This window comes from Neodiprion lecontei, chromosome 3, assembly GCF_021901455.1.
Source record: "Neodiprion lecontei isolate iyNeoLeco1 chromosome 3, iyNeoLeco1.1, whole genome shotgun sequence".
Classification (NCBI taxonomy): domain Eukaryota; kingdom Metazoa; phylum Arthropoda; class Insecta; order Hymenoptera; family Diprionidae; genus Neodiprion; species Neodiprion lecontei.
In genome coordinates this window covers 23,822,808-23,841,208 of record NC_060262.1, presented here as the reverse complement: position 1 = coordinate 23,841,208, position 18,401 = coordinate 23,822,808, and the positions used below count along the sequence as shown (strand labels likewise).

Sequence of the window (18,401 nt, the reverse complement as noted above, 5' to 3'; positions counted from 1 at the left end):
AATCTCGTTGCCTCGCCAAATTTTGTTGAACTTTATTGCAATTGACACTATTGTGATCGGTCAATTGGTCAAGGAAAATAAGCACGACGTTTTTCACATTTTGTAGAAATTCTTCTTTGTATGCATATTTCTTTTCCCATACTTTCTGTAGTTTTTATGAAATTTTACTTCCCATCGAACGAATATCAATCATTTCAACAGATTCGAATGAAAAGTCGACATTAGGCTCTAGTTTACAATTTTTGTATTCTCATTTCCCTAAACTTTTAGAAAAAAAATTGGTAGCTTGCGAATACGTGGATTCGACATATCTTAAATGTGCAACTGTCGCGTACCAAAATAAGCCTAAAAATACGTATCCTTGCCTAATCCACTCCATTAAAACTGTAGTCAGAAGTCCGAATCAAACCAGCACGATTGTATAATACAGTACAAAAATTTAGGACAAGATGTATCGATCGAAAAAATAAAAAACGCAAATTTTTCTCGGTCACATGGCAGTGCGTAATAAATTGATTGAACGAGAAATATGTTATAGGAATGAATGGGTTTCTGAACGGTGTTCACAGAAACATGTAGAAACAAATATAATTCGAACACCCACTTCCGGGGCCGCCTCGAGTGATTTACGTTTCATTCATTGTCATTCAGGCATTCACCACCCCGCGTACATATCCATGTAATCGCCTGCGTGAGCGTCGGTGTAAACGCGATGGTAATATGGTGGCTTATCCCCCTTATCCTTTACCCATATGTCACTGACCACCTACCACGTACTTCCACGCGGCTAAACAGCGAATTGCTAAGGGAAGATATATAGTGATGCCGAGTCTTGGGAATTCACTGTATCAACGTACACGCGAGTCGACAATGCTCGTTCTGATATTAAATTATAATTCACGACACGCTCGCTCACCTTACCTCATACTTTCCTCCTCTATTTATAGATACGCGCGTGCGTGTGTGCACACGCATAAAACACATGCGACTGCTGTTGATACCATGGGCATTTTCATAGCAACTTAGACGAACCTGTAGTAGCGATGGTCGCGAACAAAGATCCCTTTTTCGATAAGAAAATGGGGATGAGTTAACTTCTAAGGTGACTTCGAAAAGGCAAATTCAATTACTTTCCAATAGACGTAATTTTTCAGTCTGATAGCACAACAATCTCTTGCTTTGAAACCCTCTTTCATTATTTGACCATCAGACATTTGTATTAATTGTTGCACGGCAATACTCGAGTTACAATTTTTTTAGCGAGCATTTACTGTAAAATTTACCATTTGTGAAGAGATAATTTTTTTACACGACCAGTTTTGATGGGGCTGTTCCCAAAAGAAGCCCAAAAATACTTTTGAATGTTTCGATTCAAATTGCAATACCTTTGTCGAGAAAATTATCATCAACGTCGCCTCTGATCCAAGAGATTGAAATCTTAGAGAAGTCTTAGAATCATATGAAATTATCTGAAATCACGTAGAAATATTCTAGGAAATATCATCGTGAACGTACGTGAAATCCTTTTACATTTCTTCGAATCTATATGGATATCACATGAAGTTGCTTATAATTTTCTCTAACGGGTCGAAATACTGAACTGGAACATGTTTCAAAGGTAGTTTAAATCTTTCGTAATACATGAAAACTTGTACAAGAATTTACTGGAATGCAATTAAGTTATTTGGAGTATCAAGAATGACGCAGCTTTGTAATCCTCGAATCCTTAAACCCGATATACGCAATTTACAAATCACCAATCTATCGCTCTGATCATATTTTACAAGGTGAATCATCAACTTCCGTTCAACTATCACCGATCTTTGATGATTACTGACCCATCACTTTGTCATTAAATATTTCTTCGGATGTTGCGATTATCAATATATTTTTTGTGATCTATATATTTCTACGATTTCAAAGGGCCTATTAGTTGTTTATTTACCTAATTTTTTCGACAACTGACCCTGAAATTTCGTTCACATAAAGTACTGTACTATTTGATTAAGTCTTTAAAAAGAGAGACATACCGTAAGCCAGTCGAGTAGCGGAAGAACCACCTTAAAATAGCGATCCTTCACCTCGGCGTCAGTTTTCCGTCCAATCTATCACTCACGATCAGTGCTCTAACGTATCACACAATTGACTTCCGCTCTTTATCAATGAAACTTAGCGTAACTCACGGTAGTGTGGGAATGAAACTTATACAGACAGCCGATCTCAAATTCTGCACCGATGAAAACCTCGTTCCAACATCATTTTTACCTTTCTGAACCAATTTAGCCCAATGACGATTGAAAAATCGCGAAAGACCAAGTCAAAACGCGTGGGCAGAACTGGCAAACGAGGTTTGGACGCTCCTGGGGTAAGAAATAGACAGACAGAGTGGATATAAGGAGCCGATAGATTTCAGTTGAAACGCGGAAGGTGGACGTGAATTATTACAGAGCCTGAATCGACGCAGTCCGCATGGCTTCACGCAGCTCTTATCTTTTGATCGTGATCGCGCGGCGCTCCTTTTCCTCGCTGGCTGTTAGCCGCTTGTTCGTTTATCCGTTTGTTCATTCCGCCGTTCGGCGTATATTTCATTACACGGCAAACCCTCCGTATTCTACTCCCACGTCCTTTTGTCCGTCCGTGGCATCTGTTACCGACTACTTTCGTTGGACCGCCGCATGTTGACTTAGGTTAAATCACAGCGACAACCAAGCGCACATAGTAGGTACCTACTTATAATTTACCGGTTGTGTACAAGCCGCGCAGAGCATGTGAATCCATCTTCGCTGGATCCTCAGAACGGCGATTATAAGTGTCTGCGATTCGAGGGGTGCGTTAAGCACACTTGGCGTTAGTGATTCTAATTGTCAGGCGGCTAATTTCGTGGACAAGTCGGTTAGGTTGGCAGTACAGAATCATATCGCAGCTGAGTATACAAGTTGAAGTTGAGTGTAAGAAGTTGAAAAAAAAAAAACTAAAAACATCTGGTTTTTTGATGAAAATTGGTACTCGTCGGTTCGTCGAGTGGCTGACCGCGTATCTGAAGTCAGATTGCGAAATCAGAAATGGTGATCTAATATGGTGGAAACAATCTAAAAATATTTCAATTTTGGTAGAAATTGATATTCAAAGGTTCTTTGGAGCACCGATAACGAACCCAAGGTCAGACTTGCAAAATTTGCAACGGTGGACCCATTGCAGTGGTTCGAAATTAAAAAAAATCATCATATTTTCAGCGTTAATCACGAATCTGAATTTGTAGTTCCAAATCCGAATTGGATATCATTATTTTTTCTCTCTATAAACTTGAAGCCTGCAGCTTGTGAGAACGAAAAGTTCAAGGGCTGACTCATGGCCGGTCTAAAGCCGTTTGTTTTTACAAGAAGTTTTTCAAGTAGTGATAAAAAAAAAACGTTAAACTTCCAAACGAAACACCATAACGGAGACACGCGTCTTGTATAAAGGCCAATTCATTTGTGGTCGGTTTTCTGCCGACCAGATTTTGATCGAATACGTGCCTTCGGTGCCGCCCGTACGTGGCCAAAAACGTTGCTCGTTGTAATTACTATTTGTCGAAGCTTTGGCTATCTGGAATTTGATCTGAAAAAAGTATCATATAGAGGAGGTTACGCAACCGGCAGCTGGTTTATACACACGCCGGACCAAAAGAGCGTTTCTCGGTGATCGGCGCAGAATGGATCGGGAGCGAATAAACCGTTAATAAATGGTCCTTCTACGGTATTAGTTTTTTGAACACGACAGCTCTATTCATCTCCAACTGTCTCGCAGCCGCCTCTGTAAGACGACTTTTATACCCGCCCGATTTGCTGTACAGTTACTTAACACGGAGTCGCGGGGCGACGATCGCTCTTCGTTCGATGCGGATGTACGGGGTTGCGTTATAATACACGTCGGAAAGATGTCGGTGCGTTGCTAATTTTTCGAATAAAAACGGATCGAGCAGCCTTCCGAAGTGATGAAAAAAAATAAAATAAATTTCCTATTTTCACCTGTCAACCGTATAAATTGCTTGCATTCGTTATTTACCCTTTTTTTGTTACAACGTTTATTCGTGCATTCATCTTTTTGCGCCGCGGACTCGATATTCGGCATAATCGATCAAGATTTATCGAGTCTGAAAAATCCGATGTCAGGTACGAAACGCCAGCTGGAACAGTCTTCGAAACGCATGATCATCGTTCGAAGTGAAAAAAAAAAAGAAACGAATAAATCCCTGCATTGTTTCCTTAACGGTCACGTTACACGTTTTGTACTTTATTTTTTCAGACAATTCGATTTGTATACTTATATATTTTCAGCTGAATTTCGATGTATAGTCATTACATTTTTCTACGACTTTGATTAATCGCTGTTTCTTATCTCATTTTACTCGGCTGCCTCTTTGAATCGACTTGCGATTTGCTGCCGTCACACCGCTTAACACAATCGTATGCTTATAGAATTTTTTATAATAATCGATCTGCGTTTACTTTTTTAAAGACGTATAAAACATGATAGATACAACGGAAATTTTTCTCATGCTTTTTGCAAATCAACCTGAACTTTGGATCGACCGATTAGGTTGTCGGAGGACTCAAATACAGTCGTTAATATCAAACTCTCATCACAAGTTTCAGCGGTGTTATTGGAAACTTGTTAAACTATCCACCCAACAGCAAGAAATGGTAATTTTTAACCAGTCCGTGTATTACCTAAACTTTGTCAATGAAGCTCGACCGATCAAAACTTAAAGAAGAAAAAGACTGAAGAGTATGAAATACGATTTGTGACGAAATTGCAGTTATTTGTACCGTTGTTTTAAGACAAATCATTATTAACTCTTTCAGTCATGCATTTTCAGACTCGATATCATAACCTGAATTTTGTCGTCCGACCTCGGATTTGAAGTCGGAAATTGATCATTTCAATATCCAAGATGTTGGATCAAACTATCAAAATTCGATTATTCGTGCCGGAACTTGTTACTCGGAGGTTTTTCGCTAGGACATTGAAATTTTTGTGGTGGAACGCTTAGCATCCCACCGTGACTAAAGGGTTAACAATCCCCTAGTAGCCGTGCAGGTGTTTCTCACACTCTACCGAGTCTAATGCCAAAAAACGCGTTGCGGAACGAACTTTATCGTTAAAAAATGACGACTCACCGGGATATCCTTCGGGGATGACAATTTCGGGTCCAACTTTGACGTCGTGGCGGTATCGGTGCATCAGCAGGGTTGCGGTGACTCTCAGGGAGCGCTGCTGCTGCTTGTAGAGTAGAATTGGCCTTGTCCCAGCGCCTTCGATCCTGACAACTCTCGGCAGGGAGAATCTGTCGAGGAACTCGCGCAGGGGAACGTAGCCTCCTCCAGAGCCAGCAGCCTCGGCTGTAGCTTCCCTCGAGCTTGGCAATGAATCGTCGCCCGTGCCGGTCGCCTCGCCGCTCGAAAGGGTTGAAAACTCCCCGCTCGACGACATCTCTCGAGTAGATTTAGCCCCCGTTCAGACTGTGTGTCGAATAAGGAGATTTGGTGAATTTTAGTCATTTTTTTTATTTTCCTATTTCACGTTTCAAGTAGTTTAGAGAACAATAATTTGACCATACTTTTTATTTTAACGAATTTTTAACAACGTTTGAAGCAAATACGAGATGTTGAAAGACGGTGAAACTCTATTGTCCACAACTTTTGCGACTATCGGTTTTAACCGAAATCAAAAAATGTGGACTAATTATTTTTTTCAAATACTCTTATTATACTTTATGCACGTATGAGAAACCGGCGTTTTTTGCCATGAAACTTTACTGTTAATCGATTTCATGGATTGTGCGCGTGGTTTCTCATGTGCTTGCGTTATATATACTGGGCTATAGACTGTTTCAAATTAGGGGAATATTACTTTTTTTTTTTTTACTTCAAGGAGATCGAACATTATTTATTGCTGTACGAAAAATCATACTGTAGCGCAGGATTTTTAGCTCACGTCGAATAAGTGCATTGCAACACGTGACTTTTTCCCATACATGTCAATATCAAATGTAGAGAAAAAAAAAACAAACAAACAAACAAACAAAGAAAAAAAACACTTATTCCAGTTTCTTCACAGAATCTTACAAAATAATCGCGAGCACGGTCTTACACGAATGTAATGTGTGATAATAACGTATCTTCGCGTTAGAGCTAACAAAAACCGAGTATTAGCGAAACAAGGACTGTCTGTACCTTTGTTCAAAATGGCGGACTGAATCCAATCTTCCATGGTCGACAAAAATTAATGTATGATTATGTATCTTAAAATAAAGCCAGTCTATCTGTCAAACCATAAGATAAAATTATTTTTGCAAGTTCCGCGAAGAAACTGATGTGACTATACTTTCTTACACAAGATATGTAAATGTCAAGGAATCACGTGGTGTATGGGCCGAAAAATATCTATTCAGAGAGATATTATATTATGAGCTTTTATGTTCGTTCTTATGTTGAAAATGCAAAACAACAAAAAAAAATGCAGTATAGACAACTATATTACAGTTATTTCCTTACGGTTCCAACAGTATTCACAGAATTATCATAACGATGCCCATTTGACTATCATTTTTTTAAAGTGCACTAAGAGGCACTGGTAAAAAAAAAATCTTCCTGTGAATTATTGCAGAATTTTAAATCCCGCCGTTTACGGAGTGCAAATTTTGTAATTTGACAAGTGCTAATAAGACCAAAACTTTTTCGTCACTATATGTTTCTTTTCTACAACCTGCAGGGTCATTTATCGGTTATTGAACACTCGAGCCGTGAGCGAGCGAGAGCTGCTTAAATATGAGTAACAGATAAAATCAGTAGCGTTAGTCGCGTGCTCAACAACCGATAAATGACCCTGTATTTTTTGAGTTGCCTTTAGTTGAAAACAAAAACAAGTATATTATTTTCCAAACAATTGAATTCATAAAATCTCAAACAATTCACAAAAAGTATTACCCACTAATTCTACTGGCAAGGTTTGAGAAAAATTCACGTGATGAACGAAAAAAAAGTGAATTAGTTCAACGAGAGTTATGCTTCGCATACAAAGTTCTTATCGATACCCAAACGAGCATCACCGGTTCGCCAGGAAACGAGAAGGTCTTTCGGTTATTAACATTATAATACAAAAATCGTGTTACGCGAGCATTCAGCCGTTGTTGCTCGAACAAATGAAGTGATTTGTCGAGGAACAAAAACGTTAAATATTAATTAGATTCAGAGCGTTTTTTTCGTAACAAGCTGCACGGTATACAAATTTATAAACAATGAGAACGTGTAAAATTACGTTTCCAGGATAGCAGCATAGAGATTTTCAAGGTTTGCCCGCGGTCTGCAAACTCAAATGTACCGAACGTGAAATCGCATGTACTTCGAGGTATAATTTATACGCAGTACCGAGCGTTGCGTAACGTGTATATTCGCGATTGAAATCGAATACTTGCGTCGATTTGTACCAGAAAGCCTCTGTTGATCTTATCGTACGACGGATCAAAAAATTGCGTAGACATAGAGAAGCGCTAGTTGTTAAAAAGGCATGCTCGTTCCGAGTCTAGGTAGTTACATCGTTCGATCAAGGATTGTAACTCGGTACAACCAAGTTGGACCAACAATTTTATCATTAATCATTTCGCCCTCGACATAATCACTTTCACCTGCAATTGTTGATTTCGGCAATGTATAACTTGTACGCGCATTTTATACGTACAACCAATTTCGCCATCGCCGTTAATTTTGCTTGGGTGTAAGAGGTATGCGTAATATACGTAGGTATACTTCGGTTGATCGGATTTAACGTGTCGATGTTTGCTTTTTTTTTGCCATTGCAATGAGCGCAAAAGTAACGCGTGTACGAAAGCAAAAACGGGGCTACATGAAATATCGAACAACGCGTTTCTTTAAAGTCGTGTTTTCTTTTCTCTTGTTATTATTGATTTGCACACGCGTGCGATATCCCTGCACAGTTTTCACTTGTCGACTTGAGCCCAAAAATTGATCGCGTCCTTTACAATGCAAGGTACTCGTCAAAGTGTAATTTTGGATCATAAATTAATCACTCAGTTCTTATTGTTAGCAATTTTCTCGGAAAATTAACAGAATTTGCAAAGTTTATTCGGAGGTCGAACATTACTTGGTTTATAAAGCGGTAGATCTGAACCAGTTAGTGGAAATTTGATAAAAACTACTAGACCGAACCCGAATTCATTAATTTTGGCACACCGTGTGTAATTTTTATTCGAATTTTCATTCCATACAATTGACGTATTCGTCATTTCGATTTATCGAACTCGTTCGCTTATTCAAGTGACGCTGTACTCCGAATGCGGATCGATTTTCATCGCACGAATAACAATTCACGTTCAAAACTCTACTTAGAACTTGAAAGTGGGTTAATATTCTAATTTGATAACCCCTAATCTTGTTGCACATTTTTCAAACGCGTTTCTGTGACTTTGCTGTGAATCAAAGCTGAAAATTCGCTTCAACGGTGTTGAAAGAAAATTTTGTTAAAGAAGAAGAGAGGAAAGATCGGTAAACTGCTTCGCTTATCGGTAAAATTCCGGTTACAGGCCGAAATAAAAATGTTTCAGTTTTACTGAGAACACAATTTGTAAGATTTTACTATATTTTCTCAAACACAATATCGCTCTACTTTCAACTACATATCGGCAAATCGCGTCATATAGATTTCTATTAATTCCGATCACCAAAGAGGCGTGCATTGACTCATTGCGAAAGTGGACATTGTCGGAACGTTGAAGAGAAGTGACGGCGATCAAGGTTAATTTCATATCTGGTATACCAAAAACTGTTGGACCCGATTGCGCGTGACGAAATAAGCAAATCAGTTAAAATCCGACGTTCAGAGGGGTCCGGAATTCAAGCGTATCTGGCCGAGCTTTCACTCCACAGCGCAACTTGTTATATTCTCCGTGAAGCCGAATGAAGAGAGTATGAAATTCCAATGTACATATATTCAAGTATTCAGGTCTCCTTTTCACTCGGCAAAAGCGAACCCCTTACAGCTGTCCATAAAAAAGCACAATTCGCCTTTGTTACAATGCCAGACTCTCCGAAACTCGGCTTCGTTTATTTTCCCTCGTAGGTACTCGAAAACTTCTGTCTCGTTTCGAGTTTAGGAAACCCGGCTCCTCACAATCAGTTATAACCCTGTTTTGTATTCGTCCCGTTCATCGTCAGACTCGTAGTTACGAGCAGCCCGAAACCTCGCCGTTCGTCAACCACATTCACATTTTATGTCGTATACGGATTTCAAATACTGGATTACGAGAAGAAGAAAATGAAGAAGAAAAAAAAAAAAAAATGTTTCAAGCCGGGCAATGCGAAGCAAACACGATGCGTGTAGGTATTAGAATATTTACGGAATATGCGGCAATAATCCACGTGCAGGCAATGTTTGCCTTTAGATTTGAAAAAGAGAAGAAAAAGTTTCTCATGCTTCTGACGTATAATATAGTTACCCAAAAATCCCTCACATTTACGCTCTTATATGCTAATGCGTGCGTGACCAGGTTGGAAAAAACTAGAATCAATATTATACGCTTCAAAATTTCAAGTGATCCTCATTTCGGTCGTGTCATACTTTTATGGGACAGTTTGTGGTACGGTTATGACGTGTATATCAAGACAAACTACACTGCTAATACAGAATTTGTAATACCGGCATTCCGCTAAGGTCAACGTTTATGCCGATTAGCTTATAAAATTGAAATTCAAAGTATAAGATATTTTCCCCGGCCCAAAATTTCGTCTCATTCAATCCCGATAGGAGCCGTAAGTGATTCGTAATACTGTTATATGAATTACTTGTCCTTTTCTGAATCTTCGTAAACTTTATCACGTAACTTTATTATCGTGATAATGACGAGAAATTATTCAAACATTCTTTGCATTCACGTGTCAAGATCAAGGCTGCAAAACTTGATTTAAACGAAAAAATGAAGTTCGCGTGTTGTATTTTTATGAAAAAATGTAGACAAATGATACAGATAAATTATAATTCATGCGGCTAATGGAGGGTCTGTTTTTATACTGAATAAAAATACAAATCCGTATTTGCTGTTCGAAATTACCGTTGAAATATAGATTCGTTCGATTTTACTCCACGATGGCTCATTTTATCGGGAAGAGTATCTTCCACAAGTGCAGTGGACCAGATTTTTTATGGTCGGTAGTGAATTTGCTATGGCTATTTTTTTTTTTAATAAAAATCAATACCTGCAATCCTGCAAATGCAAACGTGATTAAAAAAAGTGTCTCAGTGACACTTTATACAATATTTTTATTCAATAAAATAATCAATCATAGAATGAAATCGAATTTATCAAATTTTTCATCATTCTAAAGTAATTTTAAGTTAAAAATCGACATCTGGACTCTATATTGTAATTTCGGTTTTTTTTTTCTTATACCTACATTTAGAGAAATATTCGTAGCTTGAGAATTCGTGAATTTGATAAATCTGTGATGCTTCTTGACTCACGAAATTCCTTAAATTGTGAAAAATTTCATAAGTAACCTTGTATCAAAAAGTGTGTATCGAAAAAATAAAAAAAAAACACTCGCGAGGAGCAAAAAAAAGGTACTCGATCATAAACAGAGAATTTAAAAAACAATCCGACGTAACCTCTGATACAACAGAAAGATAAAGATAAAACAAATACACTAGAAGACGAGAAAGATGGTAATTGATATTTGAAGTAAAACAGAGGGAGGAAATGTACGGTCTACATTGAATTGTGGTCGAGGTTAGGTTTGAAAAATGTGCTCTCCAGGCAAGATCTAGCTCACTGGCAAGATCGGCAGCTGCCTTGGTCATTGGCCACTTTTTATCATCCACTCGGTCCTGCCCGGAGGGGATTTGTACCCTAAAGAACCGAGAACTCACTTTCCATTTATACATATAATTCAAACTTCCATGAAGGAGCAAAAAACTCGCCCCGAGTTATACGATCAACCGGTGAAATAAAACTCCGGAGAAGAGATGAGAAACGTTCGCGTACAGTATCAGTGTACACAACTTCGCAGGTAATAATTATCATTCTCATATAAATATTCCCGGAATGAAACAAAATGCGAACAAGAAATAGGACTAACGATAAGAAGATAAGAAGAAAACTCGCTCGCTTCGGAGCTTTTCAAAGTCCTCGCTACTCGGCCCGTATCGCCTTTGTTTACTCAAAATTCCCGATGTTTATCTACAAGCACTTCGCTACCCGTGAAATCATCTCAAACAAGTCGCACTGTTGTATAAAAAATGAAAATATCAAGACAAAAAAGGTTCAAGAGGCTCAGATCCAAGCCTAATCGAATTCGATATAATAGTTTAAATAATAATTTAATGACACGGAACCTATTTTTTTTACAACTGCAGTCTGTAATCGCAATGGCTCGATGATCGGTATCTTTAAAAGTTTCAAATTTTACCATTGCGTCGCTACGTGCATCCGATTTAACGAGGCATAGCTAATTTTGATCGCTTGTGTGTTTTCTGAGAACCGCCTGAAATGAATTTTGAACAATTTCTCACGATTTTCAAATTTTTCACGATATCGAGCACCGGATTTTTTCTCATCACCTGACAAGCTTCAGAGCAAAATGTAACCTTACGATTTTCAGAGAGTTCATTCGCGAGTAAAAGGAACACCGACGTGGTTTGCGAAAATTGGAAAATCGGTTCGTTTATAATTTAACATATTTAGTAAGAGACCGTAAGTTTGATGCGATTTTCGTTTGAGGAGACACTGTTGTAAATAAATTGAAGTCACCGAGAACGCACTGTTGCAATAATTTTTTCATTTCTACACTTGAAATTGTATCAACGTTCCCACCAGAATGTTTTGGAATCCCGAACCCAGAGTCTTATAATATCTGAATTCATGTATTGCATAACATATGGAAATTAGAAAGAAATTCAAAGTGTTTGGATCCAATTTTACAACAAATCACTTTCCTAATCTACCTCGAAGCACTTAATGATCAGATTCGTATATTACTAATTAACAGCTATAAACGTAATTTGCTAGAGAGGCACATTGGCCGAGGTAATCGACATTCTCTTTCATTCATTTATATGCAGTCATCATGATACTTATTTACCGGCTTCGATAGACCTCACATTCACAAAACGAAGACATTTTTTGTTTGCTTTTGAATAACAACGCACGTTATGCGATGAATAATTAATGCCGGTGAATATGTAATCATCGATCGTTTCATTTATTTAGTATCTCGTTTCAAGTAACCATCAATGTTGAACACATTTTTTTTTTTTTCTTTTTTCGAAATTAAACGCCATTCTTAGAATCAAGTTCTACGAGTTGTCACTCGTCTCGAAACTGAATACACCCGAAGAGAACAGCTGTGTATACGAGTATGTACAGTCGCCGCGTGAATTTCGATCAGAATTGTGATTTGTACGGTACTTGGAAAAGTTTTTTTTGTCAATTTTAAAAGGAGACCGTAATTTTCCTAGTTTTTACTTCTTCACGGCGATAAAGTTTACCTTCAAAGTATACAACGTGTGCTTTTTTCATCAAAGTACCGTAGGTCAATTTCTTTCTATTGCAGACAATTTGTTTCTCAGGAATTCGAAGCAAACTGAGGATGATCCGAAGTTGGAACAGCGAAATTTTCACCACTTTTACCGATCGCAGATGAAGACTTTTACGCAATCTTACGCTCGGAGCGATCGTTCGACTGCAGGAATATTTCCCGAGTTACTCGAGTTCTCGGAACTTGTCCGACCAACAAGGCAGCGGCAGGTGATTCCACGATTTCGCAAAGTGGATGACGATATAACCGCAATTTGCGAAAATGCGTAACGCCGATGTAACAAAGGTTGCGCCGATCAATTTCGCGAATACCTCAGCGACCGGGGAAGATTACCGAATACACCTACAAACGCTCCCAGCCATCGACAAGTCACTGAAAATTTGCATAATACCGCAAGGAAAGCAAAATCGGAAAAATGAATAGCCGATTAAGCGCGAAATCGGCCCGAATTGCTTCAATGAAACAATTACGCACGACTTCCTCTTACCGCATTAGCGGAGCGGTATCCGCACTGTTTGCGGTTAAAAAACAAATGTGGCGAGCGTAGTTGAGAATGGACGGAAAAAGATGCAGGGAGAAAGACTGCGGTGAGTGTAAATAGTGTTTTCCTTGTACCGACGTTTACGGAAAGCCATAAACTGCATTTTTACGAGCCTGTGGCTGTCAGCCGTCGAGGCAACCCGAGCACGAACGCTTCTGACGTAATAAATCGGCATTGCGCGTCAATTATCCGTATGAAAAGTTGGCCATATTAGTATAACCGTTTCCAGGCAAACCCCAATTAAAAAAGTCTCCGCGAGTATTTACAATTCGATCCGTTACACGAACGGCACTCTCTTCATTTACGAAGCTCCAGGTACCGGTGCCATCACCGTTCAAGTAAAACAATTTCATTATTGGCATTTATTTGGGATTTTGGTTTTACACCGCAATTTCATTCTTTTCATTCCATTACCTTGATATCTCTCACATCCTTGATAAAAGTGTATATTGCAGTCATTCGTAGCACGCATTACTAATTATTATATGTTTTAACGATCAAGAATCCTCATTCGTGCACTTGTACCTTTACATTTGTTTATCAACCACTCCGAAACGTACGAACGTGATGAAACGAACTCAAATGAAAGAAAGCAAAAAAAAAAAAAAAAAAACGAAAAGAAAAGAAACGACAACGCAGGTACGACAATTAACTTGACTATTTAAACGCGTGTCCGATTAAAAATTTCCAATTAATCAAACTGCACAAATACAATTCAATAATAATATCTCCGTAAGATCCTCGGTTGATACAGAAAATTGTGATACAATTTTCCCCACGACGTTCGTTATTTATTTTATTTTCTATTCATTTTATCAGAAGTAAAGTAATTTCACGCACGAACCGTCAAACGGTCTACAATTAATTCGGATTTTAGGAGCACATCAACGTCGAGCTGCTAATTATTCTCGGCGATTTAATTCATCAGCGAGGGACTTTCGAGCACCACCGCGGCACTTGATAAGCGCACGTCAAGCGTGAGTTTTCCTCGTCGGGGAAAGCGCGTGTTGGACCGCGACGTCGGGCGCCTCGACGCCCGGGACGAGATTGTGCGACTGAGCTTAGAAGCCGCGCGTCGCCGTGACTACTTCCACTCCCCCTCCCTCCCCCCACCCTTACTCTCCTACACGTTTCAACGAGCCGAAGCGTGATGTTCGTAGTCACGTGTGCTGCACGCATATTCAACGCGTGTACTCTTACGCGTGACTGCGTTAAATCAACGACGACTAGGAAATCACGGGGATTAGTTCAATTCGATGACGTTGATATTCGGAGTGATTTCTCTGTGACTTTTATCCCCTGATTTTAGGGGATTTCCAGCCTGACGAGTCATTTCCACTTGTTTACGACGTTACCCGTGATTTCCGGGTTCGATGGAATCACAGGAAATGAGGAAGAAATCAATGGAAATTCATCGCGCGGAAAACTTATTCTATGGAGCAGAAAATTTTAGCGTCCGATGCGTATGGAGAAAAGTAGAATCTTAGCTTTCGAATCAAAGATTTTGCAAGTTAATCGACTGCGAAAAAGCAAAATTCTAGCTTTTGTAACAAATGTTTGTGCGGAATAATTGATTACCGCGATGAAAAGGTGTCAACAAATAGAAAATCAACGAATGTGCTCGATAAGAGAAAAGTTAATAGGATGTCAATATTTGCACGTTTCCCAGAAACGGCCATTTGAATTGTGATTTTAAGAAATTCACCAAAGATTACTTATGATTTTAATCGGTTCGATTGAACTCCAGTTATCCTTTGACACTGTGATTTTCAACATTTGAATTTGTGACTTGCTTCACCGGATAATCTCGTCATATGTACTTAGGCAGGAAAATTGAGGTGCGAGTCCGTGATGTAAAAAGTTGCACAAAACAAACGATGCAAACTTTGTTTTGGGAACTGTTTAACTTAAAATGGAAACTAATTGTTAGTAATCAAATTTACTCCAAAAATAGTAGTCCTTACTATTTTTCTATGATTTTAATTTGAGCGAAAGGAAAATATGAAATCTGCCGACTCAAAATTTCTGTCAACCGATAATAAACATAACTGTGGGCGCAAACAATTATTGTTTCGGTAGATCAGTTAAACCTGAACTTTGGTACGGAATATGCGGTGAAAAAAATAAACGTATGGTTATGTTATCTAGTCACGACTGGAGATACGGAATGTAAAAAAAGAAAACGTGGTTACAATCAACTAACTGATCAATGAATCAAAATTAGCTGATCCGGGTGTTCCTTTTGGAGCAGGTATAATAAACTCGCTTAATTGGATGCAGGAATTGACGGAGTAGCCAATCATCTATGCATGTCGTCGGCAATTATGAAAAATGAGACAAACGACTGTGTCTCGATTATTATTTAATATACATATTAATTACAGCGTGCAAAAAAACATGTCAGACATTTTTTCTATAAATAACGAATGGTCATACATTATTTTTTAGAAAATGCTATTCGAGTCTCTTGTCAACCGGAATACCAAAAGTTCAAGAGCTCACAATATCACACCTTGTAAGATATTCAAACTTTAACATTCCTACAAACTACAAAATAAACATAAGTTAACGTGTCAATAGGTTTTTGTCGAACCGTTTTGGAATTATGCCAGATTTCGAACCGTCTAAGCGACTCATCATCTTGCCTATAAATTACAAAAATCCAGGTTCAGTTAATTTCTCGAAAAATCGTTCAATAAATTACGTACTGAATTATTCCAACAACCGCATGATAAGTCTATCTGTAAGTTTTGAAACTATTTGAAGTTCCGTAAATCCTTGGTGTACAAGTTTTGTTCAGTAAAACTCGTCGGCCACTTTTGCTCACCGTTTAACATTCGATCGTCGCGATTAAAACAGATGGACGATCTCTGAGAGTACATGATTTTTTGTCCAAAGAACTTGGCAGGGTTTTGAAGAATTTGTACCGCCAAATTCGCAAGGTGAGTTTCAAACAAAGTCTCTCTGTGTCCGAGATGTGGCGTAAGTACCGGAGGACTGAAATCCGTGACGGATTATCAGATAAGTCGATTGAAGCGACCGCATCCTTTTGCGCCTTCTGCATCCGAGCTCCACCAGCTGTCGGATACCGAAACGAAGCGAAGCGTGTCGGTCCCTGACCTGACACACCGCGTCGAAATGCAAAGCTCAGATATAATGACACATTTCAACATAGTCCAGGCTCGTGCCTGCGGGATAATCTGCACTCGGCGAGTAGAGGTGTAATCAACGAGACGATACAACAATGTACCCAGCCTTACCCCCGATCACTGACATTATTATTCCGTTCTTACATTTCTCCATTAATTGTCAGGAATTATGGGGACGGATCGACCACCGTTAATTAGAGAATACCTGCAGACCTCTGGTACGTAGCTCTGTTATTACAGGATTAAACGTGCAGGCGCGTCTAGCTGCAGTCCCCTTGTTTTCGGACGAATGGGACTCACGGAGAACAAATCGTAAGTTAGGTAAAGAGAAATGACCATCAGCCAAGCCCTTGAATCTAAAATCTAATTCGAATTTCGATGTGGAAATTCAGATTCGTGATTAAAGCTTTTAAAGCCCTCGAATACCATATTATATGAAAATATGACGGTTGTTTTTAATTTAAATCACTATAATGGATCCACCGTTGCAAATTTTGGAAGTCTGACCTTGAGTTCCTTGTCATTGACTCAAAAACCCACGCCTACCAATTTATAGCCAAATCCGAATATTTTTAAATTTTTGTAGATTTTTAGAAAATAAATTTATACAATTAGGTACAGTACAACAAATGCTCGTCAACAATTGAATTTGCGGGTTATAATTATGCTGTGATTCAAGACTTTTTTTCATGTATTGCAGAGAATTTTTGAGAATCAGATCAATGAGCAAAATGAACTGTAAAATATTACAATAACATCAAACACACCAGTCATTGTAAATTATTATGAACATTGGAAATCTTATATCTCTTCTCAAACTGTCAAAATTTTACTATCCGTTACTCGAATTTTCGTATTCCATACAAAAAATATACTACACTATCGCAGATACTCGATACAATCAAATTTTCAAAGATCCTACACCAATCGATATAAATTTTACAGAAACATGTACGGGATCAAGTTTGTAAAAAAAAATTACATATCAGCTCATGACGCACAAAATTGCGCGTAATTCTATGGGAAATTTTCAACAGAGTACAAGCTTTTTTACTGATACTCGAAAGGACCAAGAACACAGTTGAGATCAGTGACCAAATAATTTTTTCGCAAAACAATAACGACTAAATCTGTATTTTCTTGGCGATCCTCTCAATTCACGAAAATCTCGATATTTTTTTCCGAGACAAGAAGAATCGTTCTTATTCTCAATGTATCTGCCGAACTCTCCGACAAAGGGGTAAAATAGCTTGTAAAAACGGAAAGCCCTGTATTGTCTTCAATCGGGTCGCTGTAGAAGGCAGACTTGCATATAATATCGGAACTTATCGTTCTCTAAAAGCCGATGACGGCACAAATATCCGACCGGGCATTACTTGAGAGTAACGACTTTACTCGCTGGTATTACTTTAGGGCTGTGAAACCCGAGCCGGACAATCACTCCCCGCGATCTTGAAATTGAAGTAGCTTTCAATTCCCGGTCGTGGAATTTTTTAGAAGCCGATACACGATAAGTCTTTTCCTTTGGCGCGGATATATACATAAATATATCTATATACGTGTGTGTGTGTGTGTGTAAGTATACATATACCGGTTTCAAATTTTTCACTCCAATTCAGGTGATTACGTAAAGTTGCGCCGTGACCCCGCAAATATAGCATACCTACATATGCACACAGGGTAGGGTGTTTTGCTGGGAGGGGACATTATTTTTTGCTCCCTTCTAAACATTGCGACGCGTGCGAAACTTCCTCAGATACGGTATTTTAAAAGATAGGTCGAGGACGGAAATTTCGGTACCTTAACGATGAGCTACTTGACAGTTTACAGCGGTATAGGGAGAAAAAAAGAAAGGTAATAATAAAGGCGTTATTCGGTACGGCGAAATACTCCAAAGTTAAAGAACGACGCCGCGACGTTATACCGAACGGCGATATTATTCCAGAGACATTAGGTGAGAAGGCAAGGTATAATGAAATTAGAAAAGATAGATGCAAGATAAAGAGACAGATAAAAGGTAATCGGAGAGAAAAGGTAACCGAGAAAATTTATAATCTAACTGATTTACCAATCACTAGAGAGAAGCGACAAATTATCAAATTCAGGCACAGCAAGGTAACGAAT

At 38.7% G+C, this 18,401-nt stretch overlaps 1 protein-coding gene across 2 annotated transcripts in view; it reads right to left on the bottom strand.

The window, feature by feature from the left end:
* The window catches only part of LOC107223488, a 53,342-nt gene that overhangs the window by 34,559 nt on the left and 382 nt on the right, over positions 1 to 18,401 (bottom strand). Inside the window, exons 1-2 of one of the 2 annotated variants that reach the window (XM_015663168.2) lie at positions 13,543 to 14,171; positions 5,160 to 5,501 (exon numbers count right to left, since the gene is read on the bottom strand). In XM_015663168.2, coding sequence (XP_015518654.1) covers positions 5,160 to 5,472 — 313 coding nt within the window. In that variant the 5' untranslated portion in view covers positions 5,473 to 5,501; positions 13,543 to 14,171. Of the gene's footprint in view, positions 1 to 5,159; positions 5,502 to 13,542; positions 14,172 to 18,401 lie in introns of those variants that run through there. The other variant, XM_015663170.2, reaches the window with a different exon arrangement.